At 38.3% G+C, this 24,264-nt stretch overlaps 2 protein-coding genes across 2 annotated transcripts in view; one reads left to right on the top strand and one right to left on the bottom strand.

Moving 5' to 3' along the window:
- Window positions 1-24,264, top strand: part of LOC131035274 (dihydrolipoyllysine-residue acetyltransferase component 1 of pyruvate dehydrogenase complex, mitochondrial) — a 199,419-nt gene that overhangs the window by 107,781 nt on the left and 67,374 nt on the right. Inside the window, exons 13-14 of the mRNA XM_057966946.1 lie at window positions 13,541-13,617; window positions 13,710-13,772. Of these exons, the coding sequence (XP_057822929.1) occupies window positions 13,541-13,617; window positions 13,710-13,772 (140 nt within the window). The remainder of the gene's footprint in view (window positions 1-13,540; window positions 13,618-13,709; window positions 13,773-24,264) is intronic.
- On the bottom strand, window positions 14,348-17,333 carry LOC131858185 (uncharacterized). Its single transcript, XM_059211303.1, has 2 exons — window positions 17,056-17,333; window positions 14,348-16,778 (listed from the first exon to the last, which is right to left on the bottom strand). The coding sequence occupies exon 2, from the start codon at window positions 16,755-16,757 to the stop codon at window positions 14,439-14,441; it is 2,319 nt and encodes a 772-aa protein (XP_059067286.1). The 5' UTR covers window positions 16,758-16,778; window positions 17,056-17,333; the 3' UTR covers window positions 14,348-14,438.

Below are 24,264 nucleotides of genomic sequence, written 5' to 3'. Positions count from 1 at the left end.
CTCCTTCTAGTGCCAATTTATGTTGCGTGGGAGGAGGGTAAAAAGCTCTAGATAACTTCTCGCAAATATGAATTGATGTGATCTAATGTTCAGCTTTTCAGACATCCATCGCGTTCAGCTCTCCTTTTAGCACCAATTTATGTTGGTGTCTGTTTTATCATCTACCAAACATTAGAATAAAGTACCCAAAAGATAATTTATCCTCTCTTGAAAAACCACTGCGTATGTGAAGATTGCTAGACGATCATATGGCAATTCCAAGGTTTCTTTAGTCAGGTCTTGACGTGTGGATAAGCTCAATGGGCATTGTGATTTGCTGGTAATACACAAAGGGACTTACGCTTGGACAAATTGTCAACAATTTTGGGATTTAGATGGATTTATCAATGAAAGCTCTTTCTTTCTCTCTCTTTTTGGGATTTTCGGGATTTAAGGCTTAAAAAAAAAGGACAAAGGGATAAGGGTTGAGAGATCTACTCTAATTCTACGAATTCCAGAGACGGTATTGATTTTGATGACCTCAATAAACCACACTTTGCTCCTCCTCATTCACGACAACTACACAAAATGGGTGCAATCTTCAAAGGACGTGCTTATGATTTGGAAGTTAACATGCACAAAGGGAAGCTCAGACTAACTTTACACAGTAAATGAAAATCATCCATTCACCAAAAGTATGAGCGGAGATACACCATAAACGAATACTTATCAGATCTCTTATTCATTTGACATACTTGAAATAAATTCTAACTAATGTGTTGAGGAAATTGAAAACCTTGCTAATCATTCAAACAAAAGAGATTACAAGGCCTTAAGAGAAAGCACACAAGTAATGTATTATTAGGAAATGACCTTCATGCAACAATATTTCAAATAACTTGACACTCTCCAAATAAGAGGAGGTAACCTTATATAGGAGTCCAAAAATCTTGAACGACCAAGATCGAACAATGATCAAGGGCTCAGAGTAAATATTCAAAACCCTAATTAGGGTTTCCTCAAACTCTAATAGTTAAAATGAACAAGAAGAAGACAAGTGGCGCAGCTGCTATTCTCATTGGGGTGAGTGTCCAGTTTCCTTCTTTGTAGATTCGATGTACCTAGACACAAGAAGTCGCACCTCCTCTAGGGTGACACTTGCCAAGTTGCTAATTTGGAAGTCGACCTTATCCACGTCATCAATACAGGTGGCGAGAGTATCTTTCCAGCCAATTTGTTTGTGTCAGGAAACCTTCGTTTATGCGCATGAAGCTCGAGACTCTGGAGTGATTTTCTTTGAGAATTGGCTCTGAAACTTTGAAGAAGTTTCCTTGAACTTTGGCCTTCAAATTTTCTGCACACAGATGCTTCTCTCGCACCTCATCCTGTTGCAACATCTCAGCTGCCACAAAGAAAACCTTGTCTTGAATATCTCTGACGGCTTTTCTCAAAGATTCAGCCCTTGTAACCAAGGCAAAGTACCAAGTGCTGAAATCTTACAAGTCACCGGGCTGGATGACTTTTCTGTTTGCAAGATCTTGCTGAGAAAGTCCTCTGATTACCTTTAGATGTGGAATAATCCTCCTCCGTATATCCTCAACATCTTCCCAAGCTTCAGCCATGTCTCGAATTCTGCTTAATAAGGAAGATGTAGAGTCATGTGCTGCTATCAGGTTCTCAATGAGTATGTCAGCACGTTCTGAGGCATCCACAGTCTATTCTTTTATTTCTTTGAAGGTTGTCTTCATGTCTTCATAATCCTTTAATGACTCTTGCAGAAGAGGTATGGGCGGAGTAACAGTTACCTCCTCTCGATCTATAGGTTTCGTCAAATGTTGAACATATCTCTTCCATTGTTGATTCTCTTCCTCAACCTTCCTTCTTTTTTCTTTTTCCTTGGCTAGTCTTGCCTTGAGGGCGTTGCAAGAATCATTAAAATCTTGGATCTCTTGAGCCTAAGTAGGCTTACCCAAACCTACTGTAGTGATCTCATAATCCTCTGGAGCAATGTTATCCTGAGTTTTACTTTCTTTGGGTATAGCTACTTGCACTGATCTGAATCCTGCGCTATCTCTTCAAATTAAAGAGAATCTCTTGGCTAGTTTGGGCTGTCTTATTTCAACTGCTCACTCACCATAGCTAGGAATGTTGCTGTGTTCTCCTTTGAAAGAGCTTCCTTAGGAGCCTTACCCTTTATTCTTTCCCTCAGCCAATCTGGAATGGTTGACTACTCCATACCACTTTCATCAAACTTATCCTCTGTTACTTTTGATCCAACTATACCATCTAGATATTCCTTTGGCAACTCAGGCTCTTCAACTTCTACATTCCTAGCAGAATTTGGCTCTTGAGCTGGTTCTTCCATTATCTCTTCCACGAAAGGGGAAGGAGCTCTTACTTCATTATCCCCTATATTAGCATTCATCCTCTATTCATCAGCTGGAGCAGTGGATGCAACACTTAAGGTCGAATGACCCTCATCAGGTTTCTACTTTCTGCTTGCATCTCCAACTACTTTCTTTCCTTTACCCCTTAAAGAATTTTCAGTGGGTTCTTTCCCTTTTCCTGGATCCAACATTGATTGAAACACCATGGTTTGAAGATATTGATTCATTGGTTCCCATGAGATCATATGTGAGATTGATACCTTTGGATCTAAGACCCTTTGTCTTCTCCGTTGCCCACCATTTTGAATATTCAATTATTGGTCTCATGAGGTCGCTCAAATCAAACCTCTCAGAATTTGACCAATTGACCAAGGCAAGGGGCTCATTTCTTAGCTTATCAAAGTGAGGCTGCTCAAGCTTGGGATCATCTTCAAGCTGATCCGATACTCGAAACACTTCTGTTACTCTAATCAAATTTAGGGGAAGTCTAGACCACAATCTCCTTTTGATTTCAAAACTATTAGCTGCATTTGCCCAATAGTCTTCGATATTAGGTCTATGCTCGAATATTTCTCCATCAACCTTCTTCATCTAGTGAAGAGGATCAAAATGCTTCCTGGCCTTATACTGGAAGAGTGGGTACCAAGCAAACTCCTTTTCAACACTAGCAACAGTCTGTGATGATGGACACGTCTCCAATCCATCTCCAATAGTGAGAGAAGATGTTCCTGCCTTCTTTTGTTTCTCTCTCCGAACAATCATATAATTTTCAAGCTGTCTAACAACTTCAAGCAATACTACCCTGTTGGTGGGATACATAGGCAACTTGTAAGGAGGTCTAGTGAATCCTTGAATTCTCAGATAAGTAAATCTGGGGTATTGGATGTACCAATGCCCGAATCTGCTGATAAAATTTTTAGATTCTTGAGAGAGCCTTTGATGAAGACCACCTTGGAGCGTCCTTGTAATGTGCATTAAGAATGCATCGTTGACTCTCTTGAAGTGAAAATTTTCCTCCGAGTGCAGTTGTGGGTAGCAATCATAAACTGCAAACTGATTTTCTTTATTTCCCACTTCTCCTCTACAGGTGAGTCCTCTATATCTGTAGGTTCGAGGAAGAGAGTACACCAGATAGGAACTCATATAAAATGTCCCGTTCTCCTCTAAATTCTTCAGTTGGTCATCAAGATTATCACTTATAATCTTTGCCCAATCAATCATCTTTACTCCGGTAGTTATCTCATTGATGAAATAGTACATCCAAGGCTCAAATGGCGCGCCTTGTGGACTACCCATGACTCTGTTTAACATAACTATCAGATCTCCAATGTCTTCCTTGAAATAGGCTCTCACAAGGTCCTTGCATAACTTGGAGGCAACCTTCCTTGGCTTTTCCAACCATTGATGGTTGATGTTGGCCTCATATTCTTCAATATTATCTTGATACAGTTGTGTTGCTTCTTCCTTGGTCATGTAATAGGGATGCGGAAAGCTTCTCTGATAGCAACATCGCTAATGTTCGCCAAGACTTTTGCGTCAGGTGCTATGATCTCTCGGCTTATAGGATTATAGTGTTTGGAGCATTCTACCACCAACTCAATACACTGCATCGCTGGAAGGAAACCAGCAGCTTGTACAATTCCATTTCTCATCATCTTTCTGGCAGTTGCTGTAGGCATCAAGTTGTCTAGGTCATACATTCGCTTCTTGAATTCTCTTAGGTTGATAAGTCCTAGGTTTGTGTCTCCGACCAGCTTCCACTTAGACCTCATCTTGGATTCCGGAGGGGAATCTTTATCCACCTGAAATTTCATGTTAGCTGTGAGATACCTGCAAAACAAACAAACTTAAGTCAAATTCTATACTCTTAGACATAGTTTGTGAGTTTGGTAGCTAAGTAATTTGCGGTTTTTACTTTCTTTTCAACACTTTGTCACAAAATGGGGTTTTCCATACTTGATCATCTTGAAAATCTCTTGAAACTCATAATACTCAAGTCTGATAAATCAGAACTTGGGAAGATTTAAGTCCAAGAATATTTCATTAAATCCATTCAAACATCAGAAAATAAGAAAGAGAAAAAGGGAAATCTCTTTTCTTTTTATTCCTTCTCCTTAGAACTTTGAAGAAAAATCAGGTTGGAACCTTAATATTCTGCCTATGAAATCAACTTTCACCTTCGAAGAATGAAGAAGAATGGGAAAACCAGAAGTTAATCACAGAAAATCAATAGATTTATTCTCCCAATAGTCAAAACTCTTCAACAATCTGAGTTTAAATTTGTTGAAAAATGGTTGATAACTCAAAGTATACTTGAAATCTTCTTCGAAACACTTCCAACCTGCAGAAAACCTTTCAAATTCTCTCTCAATTTGCTCAGAAAGTTCAAACTTTAGGTGTAGAAATGAGAGAATGAATGAGGCATTTGTATAAGAGCTCGAATTTCATTTTTAGAAACATAAGGATCTTCAAAATTTGTTTCTAATTTGCTCTTCATTCATCGAACTTGGACATTCAGTCTATCGAGCTTGCAAAGAAAGTTTCCATTTTGGTCTTAGTTGCTTTGTCATCACTATCAAGTTCAAAATCCTCATTTTATCCTTCCAAGGCAACTTTCTAAATTCATTTTCAGTCCATAATTCGAACTAGATCTGCAAATCTCCAAATCCAAAACCTTCCATTTTGGTCTTAATTCCAATTTCTCTTCTTGGTTGCAAGTTTCTAAATTGATTTTTAGTTCATAATTTGGATTGAATCTGCAATATCCTCTTTTCAAAAACTTTCTAATTCTCTATCAGTTCAATCTTCATGAAGATTTCGCTGACATCGATGAGGAATATTCATTAATTTTCAAAATTTGGCAAGTATCTCCCTTGGGTGGACTTTTTGAGAGTTGTTTACCATCATATGCTGATATAGGGCGGAGTTTTTGAGAGTTGGGAACCATCATATGCTTGAGGTCTTAACCATAGGGCAGGCTTTCTCTGACTTAGGAACCATAGACCTGCAGGTTAGGCGGACTTTCTTGATCACTGTGAACTTTACTTGCAGCAGGGCGGATATCATCCATCTTAGGTACCATCTTATACTGATCAAGGGCGGACTTTTTCTGACTTAGGCACCATCTTATACTCGTCACCTTGGGCAGATGTTGCTCATATTAGGCACCATCTTATACTCATCAACTTGGGCGGACTTTGCTCATCTTATACACCAAGGCAAGGGTGGACTTTGCTCATCTTATGCACCATAGATCAAGGCGGACTTCATCTCATTCAAGGCAAGGTAAGGGCGGACTTCATCCATCTTAGACACCATATTCCTTGACCAAGGGCGGACTTGAATGGCTTCTCTCCTTCTTGCACATGGCGGACTTTGTGAGTCTTGTTCTCCATCATGGGTGGACTTTACCAAACTTGGGAACTAGGGAGGGCAGACTTTTTGAGATTTGAGCACCATTACTCATCACCTTGGGTGGACTTTGCTTCATCTTTCTTCATGATAGGGCCGACTTCAACCCTAGCTCGCACTTCAACTCATGATAGGGCGGACTTTTTCAAGGTCATGACTTACCTCACCTTTACCAAGGCGGACTTGAACAAACTTGTGCACCAACATCAAGGTGGACTTCATGAAGATCAGGAACGTCATGACCAAAACTTGAAATCTCCATAACTAGTGCAATTTTTATCAGATCGCCTTGAAATTCGAAAACCATGCCTTAATCATTTATTGAATTCCTCAGGGTTCCTATAATCTAGGAGATTAGCTTTTTGGGTCAAAACTTGGATTTTAGGATGAATTTGTCGATCACTTCAATGCATCTCAATGAGAACAATGCAAACCCTCAATCCACTTTCTAAAAATAGAAAAAGCAAGCATCCCTAAAATATAGGAAAAACTTTCTAAAAATAGCCACTTCGGGGATCATGCTCAAAATGCCAAAAACGAAACTTCCTAAAAAATAGGAAAAAGCAAAAAAAGCAAAACTTTCCAAAAATAGAAAGTTGTCCAAATTAGCTCAAATCAATTGCGATCTTCGTCCTTTGGGCTTTCTAGACACAATGACGACGTCTAGACTCTGTTTTAACCATGGCTTGCACACAATGACTCGTAAAATTTAGAACTTAGGTTGCTCAAGACTAACAAACTTGACAATAGTGATTCAGGAAGGTCACAAGGCGCTAACAAAAACCCTAGAAAGCAGGAAAAAGGGAAGGTCCCCATTCACAATGGGGTGATGTGTGAAAAGGTCGCAACAGGTCATAGAGCGAAAATAGCATTATAGGTCCTATCCCTACCAAGGACAGAGAGCGAGATGCATTATGAGTCTTGTCCTTGGGAAGGACGTAGAGCGAAAATTATCACCTCAACCTTGTCCTCCTTAAGGTCTTGAAGCGAATTGTGTGTACCTTGCAAGAGAACTAGAGCGAAATTCAACAAAACAAGCATTTTGGCGCCATGATCAATTCAAAAATTCGAATTGCTAAGAAGGGAAACTATGATCTATCAAGTCGGCCAGCATGAGGAAGGCAATTTATTGTTTTAGCAAGTCGGCCTTATACCCAAAAGACATGATCTTTACCCTAAGCGCCTATAATGGAGAGGTTAAAACATTCATTTCAACCATTAACTCAAGTATATTCTTTTCTCCAAGTGCGAATTTGAGAGCAGACCTACTGAATCTGACCAGCAAGACAGCGGATTTCTCCCCTAGACATCAAATTTTGTCAGCACATAAGTGAATTTTATCAGAATATAGGTGAGTTGCTGCGGCACAAGGGTGAAATTAGACATTGAAGGTGCGGACCTGATGATCAAGGAAGACAAATTCGAGCATTGAAGATGTGGATCTGATGTTTAGGGGGACGAATTCATCATAGAGCATCAGAATTAAACAAAGGAGGAGCAAATTTGTCAAAAGGGAAGCGAATTTCACTATTGAGCAGTCCAAATTCATCTAAAGAGCAGCAAATTCATCTTCCACAAGGCGAAATCCGTTCAGCTACAATGAATTCCTTGATTATTATCTATCCTCTTTTGATCAGATTTAGAGAAAATCACATAAAATCAGAATGAGGGATTAAGTCAAAATGGTAGTATGTAAGGGTTATATACCATGTATGTTTGATGCCCAATTGTTTATTTTGCAGGAGGTAAGGAAATAGATCAAATGGATTAGGTTGAAGGAAGATCGAAACAAGGATCTCAAGGAGAAAATTTCAACACCAAAGGCAAGATACAAGGAAGACCTCTTCAAGAAGTTTCATCAACATCAAGAACACCTCGAATGCATGAAGAGGACTCAAAGTGCTACTAGGTTGAAAAACTTCAAATATTCAGCAGCTGCAAGTAGTAGAGCAGGATATCTTCAAGGTTCTCATTCTATCATATTGACATGTAGAGATCATAAGATGGCAAAGGAGAGATCATACAATCACTCAAGGCAAGCATGCAAGGATAGAAGGACTTAGCTATATCAATAATTCCCATAACCACTACTTTGAGCAAGCTAGATAATGTTGAGTATCAAGAGATATCTCTTGATATCTCTTCCTGATGATGAATCTATCCAGTCTATAAAGGTGCAAGTTAAAGGTGACATCCTAGTCATCATCCCAGTCACCATTCACCAATCAGGGAAGGTCTACCTCAACAAGTCTTGATTCAATGTACCATACTTACCCATAGATGCACAAACTTCGATGTACCTACCCTTGACACCTATTGGTTCACACTCACTAAATGTAATTTTCTCATTGGCTAAGGAGAGTTTGTTGTAACAAACCCTAATTAGGGTTTTCATTGTAAAATCTTAGTCGTTGATAGAGATTTGATCTTGGCTGTTAATTGTAAATGAGCTCTCTATATAAAGCTCAAACTCTTCATTTTGTAAAGGTTAATAGCTAATGGCTGGCTAATAGCTAATAGTTGGAGAATAATGAATAGAGAAATATATAGTGAATAGAATAGCATAGAATAGAAATTAGATTAGGAGAAAGCAAAGATTGTTGCCAAACCTTGTTGTAAAGAACAATTGATTTCGTTGAAGTTATGGTAAATTTGATTTTTTATTTCAACAACTCGCAAGGTCTTTTCTTCTCAATTAGCTTTCATTTTGACTAGATTGAGTGGAGGGATTTGTTGAATATATTCATGTGGATTCCGCCTAATCCATACCACTAGCCTACTAGCCTCTTACTGATTGTAAGTATGCCTTGTGTGGTCAACTGGAATGATATGAGCTTAACTTCGAACCGTTCTACACTCATTGCTGATGCATTAACTTGAATGGTGATCAATGTTTGATGGTATTGATTCGCACATCTTTGAAACGTCCTTAGAAGATTGCACTGAGGTTGTGTCAAATTGTTCAGTTTGATGGTGAAGCCTTGCCCAGTAGGATTCTAGCTAATCATTCAATTATCTTCTTACATTTTAGGTCTTAGAATAGATTCTCTCAACCCTTTCCTTTTGCCCTTTTTTTCAATTTAAGCTAGTTTAGGACAAAGAGCATCACCATATAGCAACATCAGATGATCAAGTTCCAGCAAATCAAGCATTCAGGCATTCAAATGTAAGTCCCTTTGTGATTCCAGCATAATCACATCAAACCAATGAGCTTATCCACACGTAGTGACTCTACATTCATGAACCTTGGAGTCTTCTCAAGTGATCCTTAAGCTAATCTTCAGCATTTGAGAGATTTTGTTCAAGAGAGGATAAGGTGTATTATTCTATGTTCGCATGTGCCTAAAAAACACATCAACAGCTATATGGTTATTTCATAACTTTTTGTTCACCTTGTAGAAAAAGTTCCATAACAATGAAAAGACAAAAAATGAATCAAGGAAGAAACATTGTTTCACATGCAAAGAGCCAAGGACTCCAGGCCATGGATGTCTCAGAAAGGAGAATGAGAAGTTGAAGAGTTAGTCTAAGGAAGTGATGACGAAGAGAGCCTTTGTTGGGAGATCAAGAAGAAAGAGATACTTTAGGAGGTACCCTTGCCAAACTTTCAGGTACTCCAAGTATAACCCTTTCAGAGTTTGTGAAGTTCTACGTGAACAAAGATTTATTGTGCTCATTGATTCTAGAGCAACACATAATTCTATGAATGAAGGGGTGGTTTCAAAAAGAGCTTTTAGAACTGAAGACTTTGAAGGATTTAAAGTGATGGTTGTTGATGGTTTTCCTATCCAATGCACAAGGAAAATTCCCAAAATGAGTCTCATGTTGGGAAATTATGAATTAATTGATGATTTCTATGTTGTTAGCATAAGAGATACTTATAGTAGATACTGATGCAATATTTTAAGTTCAGTGGCTACATTCTTTGGGAGAGATTACTTAGAACTTCCTAACTATGGATCTCAAGTTCCATTTAGATGGTATAAGGTAGTAGTTTGCAGAATGTCAAATGGTGTTCCACAAATTGTTTTTAGCCAAACTTACAGAGAGGACTTTTTGCCATGATCAAGTTGTGTGGGCAGCTCAATGTTTGATAATGTTTACTGTTTCTTCAAATGGTAAGAAACATACCATGCTGATGTTCAGTATCTTCTAGATAAGGACAATAAAGTTTTCAGTGACATACCTTTTGGGAGGCCACTGGATAGAGGATTTGACTATGTTATTGAGTTAGAGGAAGGAGCTAAACTAGTTATCCCTACTCTAACCATCTGAAGGCACAAGGAAGAGATTGAAAAAGTCATTAAGGAGCTCCTTGACATGGGTCACATTAGGCCAAGTCTGAGCCCATTTGCTTCCTTAATAGTTTTGGTCAAGAAGAAAGATGTGAACATGAGGATGTGCATTGGCTATTGTGCTCTAAACAAAAAGGCTATCAATAACATGTATCCAATTTCTTAGATTGGGATATAACCAGATTAGAGTTTGTGAAAATGTTCAGAAGATAGCCTTTCGGTGTAATTATGGACACTATGATTTTTTAGTCATGTCCTTGGGTTTGACTAATGTTCTTGCTATATTTCAGTCATGTATGAACCAAGTGTCAAATAAACAATTAAGGAAGTTTATTTTGGTATTCTTTGATGATATACTTGTCTACAACAAAACATAAGAAGATCACTTGAGACATTTTGATTAAGTTTTGGGTATTCTGGAGGTGCAATCTTTTTTGCCAAAGATTGTGAATGTGAGTTTGGGTGACTGAAATTTTATATTTGGGGCATATAATTAGCCCTAAAGGAATGCAAGTTGATCAAAAGAAGATTCAAGCCATCTTGGATTGGCTTACTGTGAAAAAATTGATACAATTGAGAGAATTCTTCAGTCTTTGCAGCTATTACCAAAGATTCGTAAAAGGATTTTTTCAGTTGGCTGCTCCATTGACTGATTTGACAAAGAAAGGGGCTGTCACATGGTTAATTCAGGACAGCAAACTTTTGACAAACTCAAAGAGGTGATGATTTCTTGTCCTATGTTAGCCATTTCAAATTTCTCTTTTCCTTTTGTGTCAAAATGTGATGCTTTTGGGGAAAGGATTGGGGTTGTTTTAATGAAGAATGTACATCCTATTGCTTTTGAGAGAAGCAAATTTAGAGGAATTGAAAGAGGGTTCTCCATCTATGACAAGGAAATGTTGGTCATCATGCATGGTTTGACCAAGCTAGACAATACGTTGTTGGTGGTGTTTTTGTGCACAAGATTGATCTTAATAGTTTGAAATACTTTTTAAGTAAAAAAGATCCTAATGCAAAACTAGGCAAGTAAACTTTAAGCTTACGGCTTTGATGCATTGTCTAGAAAAGCCACTTTATGTTTTATCATGAAATTACAGCAGATAGGAAGATTCAAATCTTAACAGAATATTCTAAAAACACATTTACAACTAACATATTGAAAACAAAATTCAAGGATGATAGGTATGTAGTAGTTAATGAACTCATCTTAAAACTAAAAGTAGTTCATGCTAAGTTACTCTATCATTGCTTAGAATTTGAAACCATAAAATGCCTCAGAAAATTTAGGCCATGTTCTGAAACACGAAATTGAATTTGGTTGGCTAAGTATGATTGCCAATTTTCACTTTAAATATTTAAAGCCATTGAAATTGTGAAATAAGAAGCTGTAAAAAGTTCTGAAAATTTTGGTTTTCAAGATTCTTGTTCAACTGTATCAACTGTATTCATTCCTTTCCATTTGTACCCAAACATATCTCGGTCTTTGTTAGCTTTTATCAGTACCCAAAGAGATTGGAATTGATACATAAATAAAAGCATGGGTTTCTCATTGTATCCCCCACCTTTTGGAAATATGGACTTAGAAATAATCACTCAAAGTCAATTCACAAGGGCAAATCTCAACAGTTTTCATGAAACAGAAATATCTATTTTAAATAAATTATGGGATTGTCACATGTTTAGAATCATATGAACTATCATATACTGTGGTCATCCTGTAGAATCAAGTGTTGTACTTAAATTTGTTGTTTCTGCAAAAGACAATAATGCAATTTTTTTGTCAAACATCCTTTATGAGGATAAATGAAGCAGATCCCTTCTTCGTAAGCCTTTGAAGAATTACGAGATAACAGTTCATCAGTCAACTGGCAAAATTCAATACTGGTGAATTCTACTTAAAAGTCATTTCTCAGTTTAGATCTGGTCAATGTAGCTGCAAAGATAGCATTGGTGGTTAAATCAAAATAGTACATGCTTAGTGTTTCTAGATTTATGTACTTTGGATTTGGAATTTAGTGACTACATCAATTTAGATCCCCAACTTACCAATCAGTGTTAATTAATGCAAGTAAACTAAGGTACAAATAAAGGAAAATATCTTGGTCAATGTGTAGTCAGCACCGATCTGGTTAATGAGATCCCTCTTGTGGAAGTCTACAAGGCATTGTTTTCCCATTTATTTTATACCACATCATGTTTGTCATCCCTGTTATGCAAGTCAAATGTAGAAAATAAAAAAATTGCCTGCTAGGTTGGCTAGAGAGAGGTAACTGGGGTTCTGAATCAACTTGATTTTCTCTCTGATGATGTCTTCCTATTAAACATATTGAAAATAAGCACTATGATGATTTTATAACTGATTGGATGATGTTTTAGAGGATGATGCCATGGTGATGTCATTGTCTTCTGTCATTTGAGTTGAATGTTTCTCCTGGTCTCTGCTCTAAGAATGTTTTCTATGACTTTAGATGTAGAGGAAGATTTTATAGTTAAGTGAAGGCCTGTTTCAGGCCATTGCATCACCCCCAATTTAGAATTATTTAACATCCTCAATGTATGGCTTCCCTATCAAATGTTTAACTCTCTCAACTGATTTATTTTGATTGGACAATTCAACTGATCATTATTGTTTTTTCTACTTGTAATTTGTCATAAATTTCTTCTTTTTCTTATATGACTACATGGAGGGGAAAATGTTGACTGAACCCTGTGAATTTTCAGTGTGTCAACTTAGATGATGTTTCATCGGGATTCAACCGTGTAGTCATATTTAATGAGCAGTGTTTTTTTTTACTGGGATTCAACCGCATTGTCATATCTCATGAGTAGCTCACAAACCACTGCTAATGAAATATGGGCCAATAAAGATTGACTTGGAAACTATGAAGCTGAATCCCCATTAAACATAATATAATTTGTTACACCAAGAAAGCTCCACTTAAATGTAAATGGATGAGCTAAGTAGCTCTATAATGAATGGTTAGTAAGGCACAACAATTGCTCAAACTTTTGCAAGTGGGTTAGCAAGCCAAATGGGCATAATCTTGAGGGAATCTCCATGCTTAAGTGGTGCTTGAGTTGGAATAGTATTGGGATTGGTAACTTGGAAAGTCCGGATGTTTCATCCCTGCCAGCATCACTTTGATGCAATGAGTGCTGATTGGACCATTCGTGCACACAAGAGATGGGTTCTTGTGAACCACTTCTAATAAAATATGGGTCAATAAAGATTGACTAAGAAACTACTTAGTTGAATTTCAATAAAACATCATATAAGACTAACTGGTCCTTATTCAAACAATTATGTGTGAACAATACTTCCTTGTCAAGAGAATTTTCTTGAATTCATTAGCACAAATTGTGTTGGGATTGTTAAGGCCAGAAATTTAAATTGTTCCTCCTCTTTTTCTTCTCAGTCTTATCTTCTATGGCAATGCTTATAATTGTTTGATTGGTATGTTTGGACAGCTTATTGGAGCCTTCAAAAGGAAGAAGCTGTTACATGTGACTCAATCGATATTTCTATTGCTGTTGCTACTGAAAAGGTAAATTATATAATGCACTATAGATATGTCATCTGTTAGTACAAAATTAAGTGCTTTTTTGTTTGTTGGTCTCATTTTTTGCATCCGTTCAGGGGTTGATGACACCTATTTTGCGGAATGCAGATCAGAAATCTCTGGCTGGAATCTCAGCAGAGGTAGCCTAACTGCTTTATGAAGTTCGCTCTTGTTCTTTACAAATTTCTTGTTTATGCAATATTGCTGCCCATGCATGTCTCTTTTCTTTCTAAGATTTGTATTCTAATATTGAATTTAAATTAGTTATTTACAGTGTTCCACGGGCGTTCGGGACGGGGGGACGGGGGGGCGAGGGGGACGCGTCTCGGGGACGGGGGGACCAAGGGCCTAAATTTGGGGACGGCGGGGGGATGGCGGCAGGGTGGTGGTGCTCATATATATACATATAGTACTTGAAAAACTAGTTTTGAAAAGATGTATAACAGTATAACAGTATAAGAATTAGATTTCAAATGAAACTATAGGAAATACCAAGATTACTTAGATTAGTGATACGTAACTAATTGCTAATTGCTAAAACTATAAGTAAATAAAATTTGACAAATGAAATTGTCAAATTGGAGATTTCTCATTTCTATCATATGAATATCGAAAAAGGAAAACGAAAAATATGAATATCTGATGCCATTGCAAAGTCTATAATAATAAAGATGATTACATGATTCATCATTACAATGAGTAGCCAAATACAAATACGTGTAGTAATAGCATTACAAAAGAGACGAGTCAAATACAAAATGACAAAACTGAAAAGTGAAAACTCAAACTGTAGCTAATGGAGGCCTCTAATCATCTGCAAACTCCTCCTCACTGGAACTGCTGGACTCCTGAGGATCAAGGTCCCTCAAGCTCACACCAACTAGCCCTGCATCTGAAGTGGTAGGATCATCCTCATCAATCTGTGAAGGCTCCTCTGGCTCTACATCCCATCGTGCCGCTGGACTCTCCTTGTACATAAGTGTCTTGCGGTCAATGAGACGCAAAGCACTGTGTACAGCCACAAGCTTCTCTGCTCTCTTAGAGGTAAGTCTGTTCCTCTTAAGAGAGTGGATGAAGCTATATGTAGACCAGTTCCTCTCAGCAGCTGAAGAACTGGAAACCTGGGATAGCAGACGGATGGCTAGAGTGGTGGTCAAAGATTTCGGGCCATGACATTTCCACCACAAAAGTGGGTCCTCCTGTGCCATAATGTCTATATCCATCTTTGCTGCATCTGAATAACCTCTAAGAGTGGCAAATCTTCCCCACTCAGTGCGCATTGTGCCGGCATCTCTGGAATCAAACATCTTCTCTATGCACCTAAAGAAACCTGCCTTCACCTCATCATCCTCAATCGGTGTCGTTCTACCCGGTCTAGCCTTGTACCACTTAGGATTCAAGGCAAAGGCAGCCATATGCAAAGGAGTGTTCAACTTGTCCCATCTACTCTGAATGATAGGCCGGATTTGCTCATTGTAGAATGCTAGAGAGGGGTCCTTCACTCGCACAGCAGCCCTCATCTGGCCAAGCATAGAGTCAATGCACTCATACACCTCTCCAAGGTTAGGTGCATCCCCATCCCCATATCTGATCACCTGGAATACTGGAGAAATGATGGAGACAATGTATTTCGCATCAGTCCAAAACACATCACTCTTCACTATCTCCTTCACCCTTCTCCCCTGCTCTGTCTTGGCCTCAGCCCACCTATTCCACTCATTAGTCATAACCATGAGTTGCAATGCCTCTTGCAACTCAATCATTCTCTCCAAGAGAATGAAATAGGATGCATATCTAGTCTCAACTGGTTTCAAGAACTCCTTCTTCGCGAAGGTCCTGAAGAGTGCATGTGAAATGTGGTGGTTGCAGATAAACATCTGCACATCTCTCGCATCGGTGACCACTCCTCTAATCCAGTCAATCTTCCCCATGTCCTTGAGTGCATTGTTCATGGCATGCACACAACATGGGGTCCACCAAATGTGTCTATAGGCTGCCTCAACGAGTCTCCCTGCTGCTCTACACACATAGGCTGCATCTGTCACTACTTGGACCACATTTTGTGGCCCAACCTCCTCAATAGCCTCCCTGAGGACTTGAAACTGGAAATCAGCATCTTTACGATGCCCTGTACAATCAACTGCTCTAAGGAAGTATGGGCCCTCTGCACATGTGACCATGACATTGATGAGTGGACGATGGCTAATGTTCGTCCACCCATCCATAACTATGCTGCACCCCGATGCCACCCAACATGCCTTCATCTTCTCCATCAAAATATTGATCTTGGAATAGCTTTTATCCAAGATCGAGGTCCTCATTTTCGTCTCCCCTGGTGGCACATAAGATGGTCCTCCCTTGGCCACCATATCTATCATCTTCCTATAATAAGGAGACCGTGAAACATGAAATGGAATGCCATTGGCAAAGAAGAAATTGCCAATGGATTCATCTATCTCATCTCTCAGCTGCACATTAAACATATCAGCAATGGGGTTGCTCTGTGGTGTATGCAACTTACGTTTCCCAGCCCTGGCAGCAGTAGAAGTGGAAGTAGATGGAGATCCAAACATCATTCCTCCCGCCTGCGAAGCATGATAAGTATGTGGCACTGGCACATTCTGGCTGTCGTGAAGTGATGCCCTAGCAGACAAAGTAGTAGGCATTGAAATATTTGTGTCATCTGGAACCCCCCAAAGCCTGTTAAACTCAATTCTGTAATGTATATTTTTGGGTTCCTCCAAAAACTTACAATGTTTCACGCCTTTTCCTCTCCAAAATAGAAAGTGTGCATTCACCCTGCTAATGCTACCGAACCATTCTCTGTCACAAATATTGCACTTCCACTTCCTTGTTCCCCCACTTGAATGTGATGCAGTGCCTTGTACTGATATTTGTGAAGCAAACTGTTTTAGAGGAGACTTAGGATCAAAATGACCCCTAGCATATGGTGCCAACAACTCTGAAGGGCAACCTGTACTAGCTGCTGCACTTGCCATAGAACTAGATTGGGCTTCAGGATCAGCCCCATGGTCACCCCCCTCATTTTCAGGTTCAAATTCTGAATCATTCTCACTATGAGAATGGATTTCCATGTTATCTTCACTCGTGCCTTGGGAGCTCATTGTGAAATTTTCAAATTGACACTGCATTTCACAAAATAAAAATAAAAATAAAAATAAAATCAGCCTTGTTTAACAATATATTTTTAAATTTTTTTCCTATTCATCTCAAAATGAGATTTGATGTTGAATCTTGAGGGCAAAATGATGAATCATTTTGCCCTCAAGATTCAACATCAAATCTCATTTTGAGTCTTAAGATGAATAGGGAAAAAAAATTAAAAAAACCAAAAATGACATAGAACAATGAAAATCAGAAAGTAAAACAAAAAAAAAACAAGAAGAAGTTGAAAAACCCTACCTTGTGCTTGAAAAATCTCTCCAAAATGTAGAAGAATCTTCTTCTTCCTCTTCTTCTTGCTTCTTCTAGCTCCTATCACGCTTGTAGTCACTTTTCTCACCCCTTCAATCAATCTTCTTCAAGCTGTTCCTCCTCTTCAAGCTGCTGGAAAAAAAATCAGTTTTGCATAATGAGAGTGAAATCCAAACTAAATATGTTTTTGTGTTGTTTTGGGGGGTAGGGTGGGGCCCACGTCCAATTAGGGTTACCCCTTAACCCCCCCCAAAAAGCACATGTCATAAAAAACTTAAAAAAAAAATAAAAAATGCGCTTTATTCGCGTGGGAACGCGGGAGACGCCTGGGCGTCTTCCCGTCCCTCGAGAGACGCCTGGACGTCTCTTGAGGGACAGGGAGACGCCCAGGCGTCTCCCACGGAGACGCCCAGATGTCCCCCAGGAGACGCCCAGACGTCTCCGCGTCGGGGACGTCTCCCCGTCCCGGCGGAGTTTGGGTGGCGGTGGTGGGACGGCGGGGGACGTCGCGTTCCCGTTCCCGCGTCCCCGAGACGTCTCTGACGGGGGGACGCGCCCAAAAATGGGGGGGACGCGTCCCCGTGGTTCACTGGTTATTTATGTATGGCTTAGTTGATATGCATGTGGTTTGGTACAATGCCATACATGCTAATTAGTTTGAGATACAACAAGATCCATGGAGATTAAAAGCATTGCATTCCAAAATTTATGCAAATAATCAAGATCAGCATCTTGAACTCACATTCCATACATGAATGATGGCATTCATTGGAGTTCTTGCTATTGCATCTCCAAAGCGGGTTTGAACATTCATTGAATGTTGGCTGAAAATTTATAAACTACCTTGGAGATGCAACAATAGGAAACTTGTGGACAATTCCATAACTTTATAAAGCACCTTGGAGTGCATTCACAATTTGTTTGGACTTTCACAATTTGAACTAGGTGTATTGAGATCCCTTAATTGTTGTGCGTGTTTGCACTGACATGAAAGAAGAGCTTTAGTTCTGAAACCAGCAATATCGTCCCTAGGGTGATACAAGGGATGATCCTATAGATTAGCAAGTAATGCAACAAGATTATATAATGTGTTAAGGAAAATAGAGATTCAAAACAAAGAACATGAGATACAAAAGGCTTCTGGCAGCTACCACTACTTTTTAGAAAGAATAGGATGAATGTACAGAGAGGAAATATGATCATTTTGTTGTGCCTCTTCTACTTACAAAATGTTTAAAGGAGATATTTATTAATTTATACAAGTACACAATTAGCAAATCTCCATGGATATGCTGATGTTTTCCATTGTATGTTGTGCTAACTATTTGGAGGGGTGATGATAGATGTCAAACCCATATTGTGGTAGTTGTATTGCAAGGACATGTGTCATTGATGCTACCATGTGTTAGATATGTATGGTGCCAGTTGTATATTTAGGTTTTGTCGTGTAGAAGCTACTAGATGGCACAAACATATGGTAGCATAACACGTGGATGTGAGTGCTCCATGCGGCACACGTATAATTTGACTAGACATTAGCATGTGCCAGGGCATTGTTGACGTGTTTTTTATGACTACGTTGAACACAGAATAAAGTTACCAACGATCACCTTACTCTCTCTTGAACAAAGTTAGTCCGTATGCTAAGATTGCAATAAGATCAAACGGCTAACTCCAAGGTTCCTTCAATGCGTGGACGTGACTCTGTTGGCTGATGTGATTGCTGGTAATCCAAGGGGCTTTATGTTTGGATCGTTCTTTCACTTCTTTGTTGTGGCTGGAACTCCATCATTAGATATGGCAATTCTACGATGCTTCTGCTTCGAACGAATTGAAATGAACTGAAAATAAGGGGGAAAGGGTTAGAAAGGCCTAAATCTACTCCTAAGGACAGTGATATCAACAGTTATTGCGTTGGTGGACAAATTCCAAATAAACCAAGCTTTGCTTTGCCAAGTTTAACTACAACTCCACAAGAACCGATGCAATCTTCTGAGGATGTTGAAGGATTTTCAAATCGAGAAAGTGCATTTGAATACCCAAAACGACGCAATCCAAATGACGGTCCACAACCGAACTTAGCACAAGTTTTATGGCTCAGGCTAACTTTACACTGCAACTTACAATCAGCAAGATGCAAAAAGTATGAACCATGGAAATTCATCAGACACCATTACATTCTCCATTGAAACCAAAGCACTTTATCTAACAACTGATAAAATAAAATTCTACTCTAAGTGAGGAAGGTGAAACCATGCAAGTTTTGAAAAAATAACTTAAGTGGACACCATCAGAGAACAATGTTTCACTGTTATTATCTCAAAAACTTATCGCAACAATTTCATACAAATCTCCCTCCTCTTACAAATCAGGGGGTCACCCCTTTATATAGGCCTCAGGCCATGATTACATGCAAAACCCTAATTAGGGTTTCACCCTAAAAGATTCCCCACTCAAGATGCAACAAGGTGGGAATCAATAATTAATACCTACTAAAGCCCATATACAATTAATTCAAAAGTACCCAAAATAGCATCCATTGTGCATTAAATGCACCTCTTTCAAATTCGCTCAACATGCGTTGAATATTCATCCATGCAAAAATCACTCCATTATGTCATAAATGCTCCATCATTTCCACATGCGACGGCTGCATGCAAAAAGAATCTTGCATAAATTCAACATGCAATGACTGGGTCGCCATTTGGTCAAATATTCCGGCAATGAATGCGCCACCATATTGCCATGCGTTCAATAGATCCTCGCCATGCAAGTGGACCCTGTCATCGTACATCCGCTCCTGCACATCTCGAATTGTTGGAGAGAGAAAATTTGATTCAGGAAGAATTTTCTTGAAGTCTCTTCAACTTTCCTTGCTTGAAGAAGGTTTTTCATCAATTCTGCACATTTCCTATGTTTTAGGAAAAAATTTCAAATTAGGGTTCCACAGTCCAGGAGAGAGAAAATTCTCCTACGAATCCAAATCTGTAAAAATTTTGAGATTTGGATGTTATTTGATGCTCGAGAATGGATTTTTCAAAATTTTTCCCTAGGGAAATTTCTTGTTCAGTTCATCCCTAATTCCTTCCTTGCCTTAGAAATTTTATCTTCAATTCATCCTTGGGTGTGATTTCTTCCTTGCTCGGAATTCTGTCCCAAAGGAAGGAATTTCCAACACTTAGTTAATTTTTCACCTTTCCTAAGAATTCTAACATGAAGGAAGGAATTTCCAACACTTAGTCAATTTTTCACCTTTCCTGAAATTCTGTCTTGAAGGAAGGAATTTCCAACACTTTCCAAGAATTCCGTCATGAAGGAAGAAATTTCCATCACTTAGTCAATTTTTCCAGTTTCCTGGAATTCTGTTGTGAAGGAAGGAATTTTCATTACTTAGCCAAATTTTCATCTTTCCTAGAATTTTGTTCTGAAGGAAAGAATTTCCCCCACACAGCCAAATTTTCATCTTTCCTGGAATTCTTCTTCTTGGGCGCAATTCTTCCCTGAGGAAGGAAATTTTTGAATTTTGAACTTTTCTTCCTGAACCTTGATTTTTTTACGTCTTGCTTCCAACCTTGGGCACATTTTGGAATTGGAGAAGAAATTTTGGAAATTTGTTTTTTGAGGAAGGAATTTTTTGTGCTCTTTGAATTCATCATGTCCGTAGGTAGCTTTTGACCAATTTTTTCACACCTCCTATTTTTAGGGATTTCCCTAAAATTTAGGACTTGAGTCTAGTAGAGAGAGAAATCTCTCATGATTCCAAATCTGCAAAAGTTTTCAGATTCTAATAAGATTTGGTGTCTTAAAATCATCCCTCCTTGACCCTTGGATTTTCATGCCTTAGACAAATTTTATAATTTTCCAACTTAGGCGTGGAATTCACTTTGTGAAGGAATTCATCATTTCATCCTTGTCCATTTGATTCTTGGAATCCTACTTCTATCATGGATGGAATTTTGACGCAGAGGAGGAATTCATCAAATCTCTTCACCCTCCCTGACTCCCTCTATTTGGTGCCCTCCATTATTCATAGGCGCAATTCTTCATTGAAGGAGGAATTTTGAACCTTTTCCATTCTTCCCCGACTCCCTCTATTTGGCGCCCTCCTAAGGAGTAGGGCAGAATTTTGTGCTTGCCAAGGATTCGATGCATTTCAAAGAATTCCAAGGTCACCTCATTTTGGCGCCCTATGACCTTCTTGGGCAGATTTTTGACCTTGTCATGGAATTCACAATATTTTCCTTTTTCCACGTTGACCTTACTTTGGCGCCATGCAAATGTCTTGGGCGGATTTTTGCTAGGAGGAAGGAATTTTGACCATGGAGGAATCTTCCTTTATCAGAATATATATATGAAATATAACATTTAAGTGGACCATTTTCCACATGGTAGTGAACTAGCAAGCACACCTAAATAATGTCCTTGGGTTTGAAGAGAAAAATAGGCCTCTAAAGATGGCTATGAAGGCCTTCAATGAAGTTCATAAAAAGTTTGTCATCCTCAACATCTTTGATCGTTTGGATAGCTCTTCTTTAAATATCACAAGTGTATTTCTACACACTTTGTCCTTTTCTTTTTTTAAAAAAAGTTCGAAGTCCATAGATTTTCTTATCTATGGCATATTTGATAAAATTGTTTCTAAATCAAATTTTAAAATTGTTCCCATGAACTAAATGAAGTTTTTTTTTCTCAAAGCCAAGGAATGTAAAAGATTTTCAAACCAAGTAAAGCATGCTTTGCAATTCTAAATATATCAAAGGAAATCTTCAATTATATTATAAGAGTATGCACACTAAAATGAACCTCCGATTGTGCTAATCATTGATCAAACATTTTTGCATCGACCTCTCCTTCAAATGGTAGAATTTCAATCTTTGCTATAGCCTTCAACTGAGCCATTTTTGGTAGACTTGTTTTTCCATGGGTTGGTCTTCTTCTTCTTTAGAGGGGGATTTCTGCATGCTCTTGGTGTATTCCAACGAACACAGCTTTTTCTTTAGAGCGTCTATGATGCATTTCAATGTCTTCATTGACTCTGATATGCTGGTTACATTAACTTTTTATTTGAGGAACCTTACTTCTTGATCGAGAAGTTTTTCATCTCTTGCCATGCTTCTCATTTATTCGTTCCAACTATGAGATTCTATGTCAGTTTGAAAAGGCAACAGCTATTACCTGCTTGATCTTGTTGTGTGCATCAACTTGTAAAATCAATCACAATAACCTTTTACTCTTTAGCAATGGAGACAACCACTTTGATTCCATCTGATCTATAACTAGGATGGATATTCCATGCTGTTTGTTGTCAATTACATATTTTAACATTTACAATGGAGATTGAAGTACTTTAACATTCAAATAATCCATTGAACATGAAGGAACAAGAGCAAGTAGCAGAAGAATGGAAAAGACGAGGATATATCTTGGAGAAACCTGAATTCTGGGAGAAAATTCAAGCAATAGTGATGTCTTATGGCCTGTTCATCCACTATCTCTAGTCTGATTACAATTTTATGCCTCTTGGGGTCATACACACACAAGAACATATAGTTTTCTGCCCCTAAGATCAGTCCTTAACTACCACACTTTTCCATTTGGATACAATCAGTCACAATCGCTAACTCCATGACTATATTCTTCAGCCCATGCATCTCTTGGATGCTTCTTCAATGCTTATTTTGCATTTACAGTACTTATTTATGCATGTACAAGCTCAAACGAATGTTGAGAAGCTGCAATAAAAGGAAAAATGAGGGATTTAGAAGACTAGGAGCTCTTTATATGACACATGATGAAACCACTGCTTCAATTAGATCAGTGGTTTTGTAATCACCTTGTTAGTTGCAAAATCACCGCTATGAGACCATTACTATGTCAAAACCACCACTATGAAACTTCCTCTTCAATTTCTTTATCTTTCATCCTCCAAAAGCCATAACTTTTGTATATGGAGTTGAAATGAGGGATTGTTTGTTTTGAAATTGTATAGATTTTTTGAGAGAAAATATTCAACTTTCAGCGCTACTGAAGTACTATTTTTGACCTTCGTCCTGGAGTCACAGTGTGACAAAACTCTATGTTTTGATCCATCTATGAATCACTGTAGATAAAAGGGTCCCTCTTGAGGAAAATCCTATTTAGAAGAAGCATGCAAAACCACATAAGCAACCTTGTGGCTTCCTTCATATTGTAACATCTGGCTTTAGCCATTTAGAGGGAGAAACTTGCTTCTTAGTCTTCCAACTGATAGGTCCTGAATTTAGAGTAAACGTATAAAAATAAGTGCTCTATTGACTACCCAACTCACCTGCATGATCAACACAACACTAACCAAGGTAGGGGAACTACCAGATACATAATGAATGCAAAGAATATGCTTGGTAACTTGAAGATGACACATCCAAAGAGTTTGCATGAATAGAGAAATAAAATTGATCTCAGGGAATATGTCTGATTGAAAATATGTGAGATATGAGGCTTCCCACCAATGAATTATAGAGTATGGTATCCATAAGAGGATCCTTGATAGTAGGTTTTGTGTGGAATTGTGTCCTTGTAAGTAAAGTAGTGAGGGAAAGAATGCAATTTTACGTACTAAACTATTGTAGCAAATTTAAGTGTGCAAAGGTTTAGAAAGGAAAATATTTGAAGAGTCTTGGGTCATTGTAATCCTCAAGAAATAATGAAATTGTCCCATATCAGACATCTCAAATGAGGCATGAAGCTACAACCTTCATGTCCTAGATGAGGGATGTCATATACTTAGTAATAATCATGTCATCAACATTGAGAACAATGATAAGAAAATGATTGCACTAATGAAGGTCACAGAGAATATATTTTTTTGCATTGCTTAAACTTTTATGAAATGAAGAACTGATGCATATTTTCATACTGTAATTCAGGGGCTTTCTAAAGCCCATAAAGTGATCTCTGAAGTTAACACACAAGTGGAGGATCATATTCATTCTGAAAATTAGGAGGTCGTTCCACCTAGATCTCTTTTTGCAAAACTCCTTGAAGTATTGCACTATTAACACTCATTTGATAAACTTCCCACTTGAAGGAGATTGATAAGGAGACAACTTCCTAAATAGGAACAATTTTTTCATTGATGTGAATACCTTCTTTATGGAAAAATCTGTTAGTAGCGAGCTGTGTCTTATGCTCATCAATAGAACCATCTGCTGTAATCTT

Source organism: Cryptomeria japonica, chromosome 9, assembly GCF_030272615.1.
Source record: "Cryptomeria japonica chromosome 9, Sugi_1.0, whole genome shotgun sequence".
NCBI lineage: Eukaryota > Viridiplantae > Streptophyta > Pinopsida > Cupressales > Cupressaceae > Cryptomeria > Cryptomeria japonica.
This window is presented reverse-complemented; position numbering and strand designations above follow the sequence as displayed.

Excerpts from the sequence above, each read along its gene's own strand:
- LOC131858185 (XM_059211303.1), bottom strand. The coding sequence starts at position 16,757 with ATGAGCTCCCAAGGCACGAGTGAAGATAACATGGAAATCCATTCTCAT.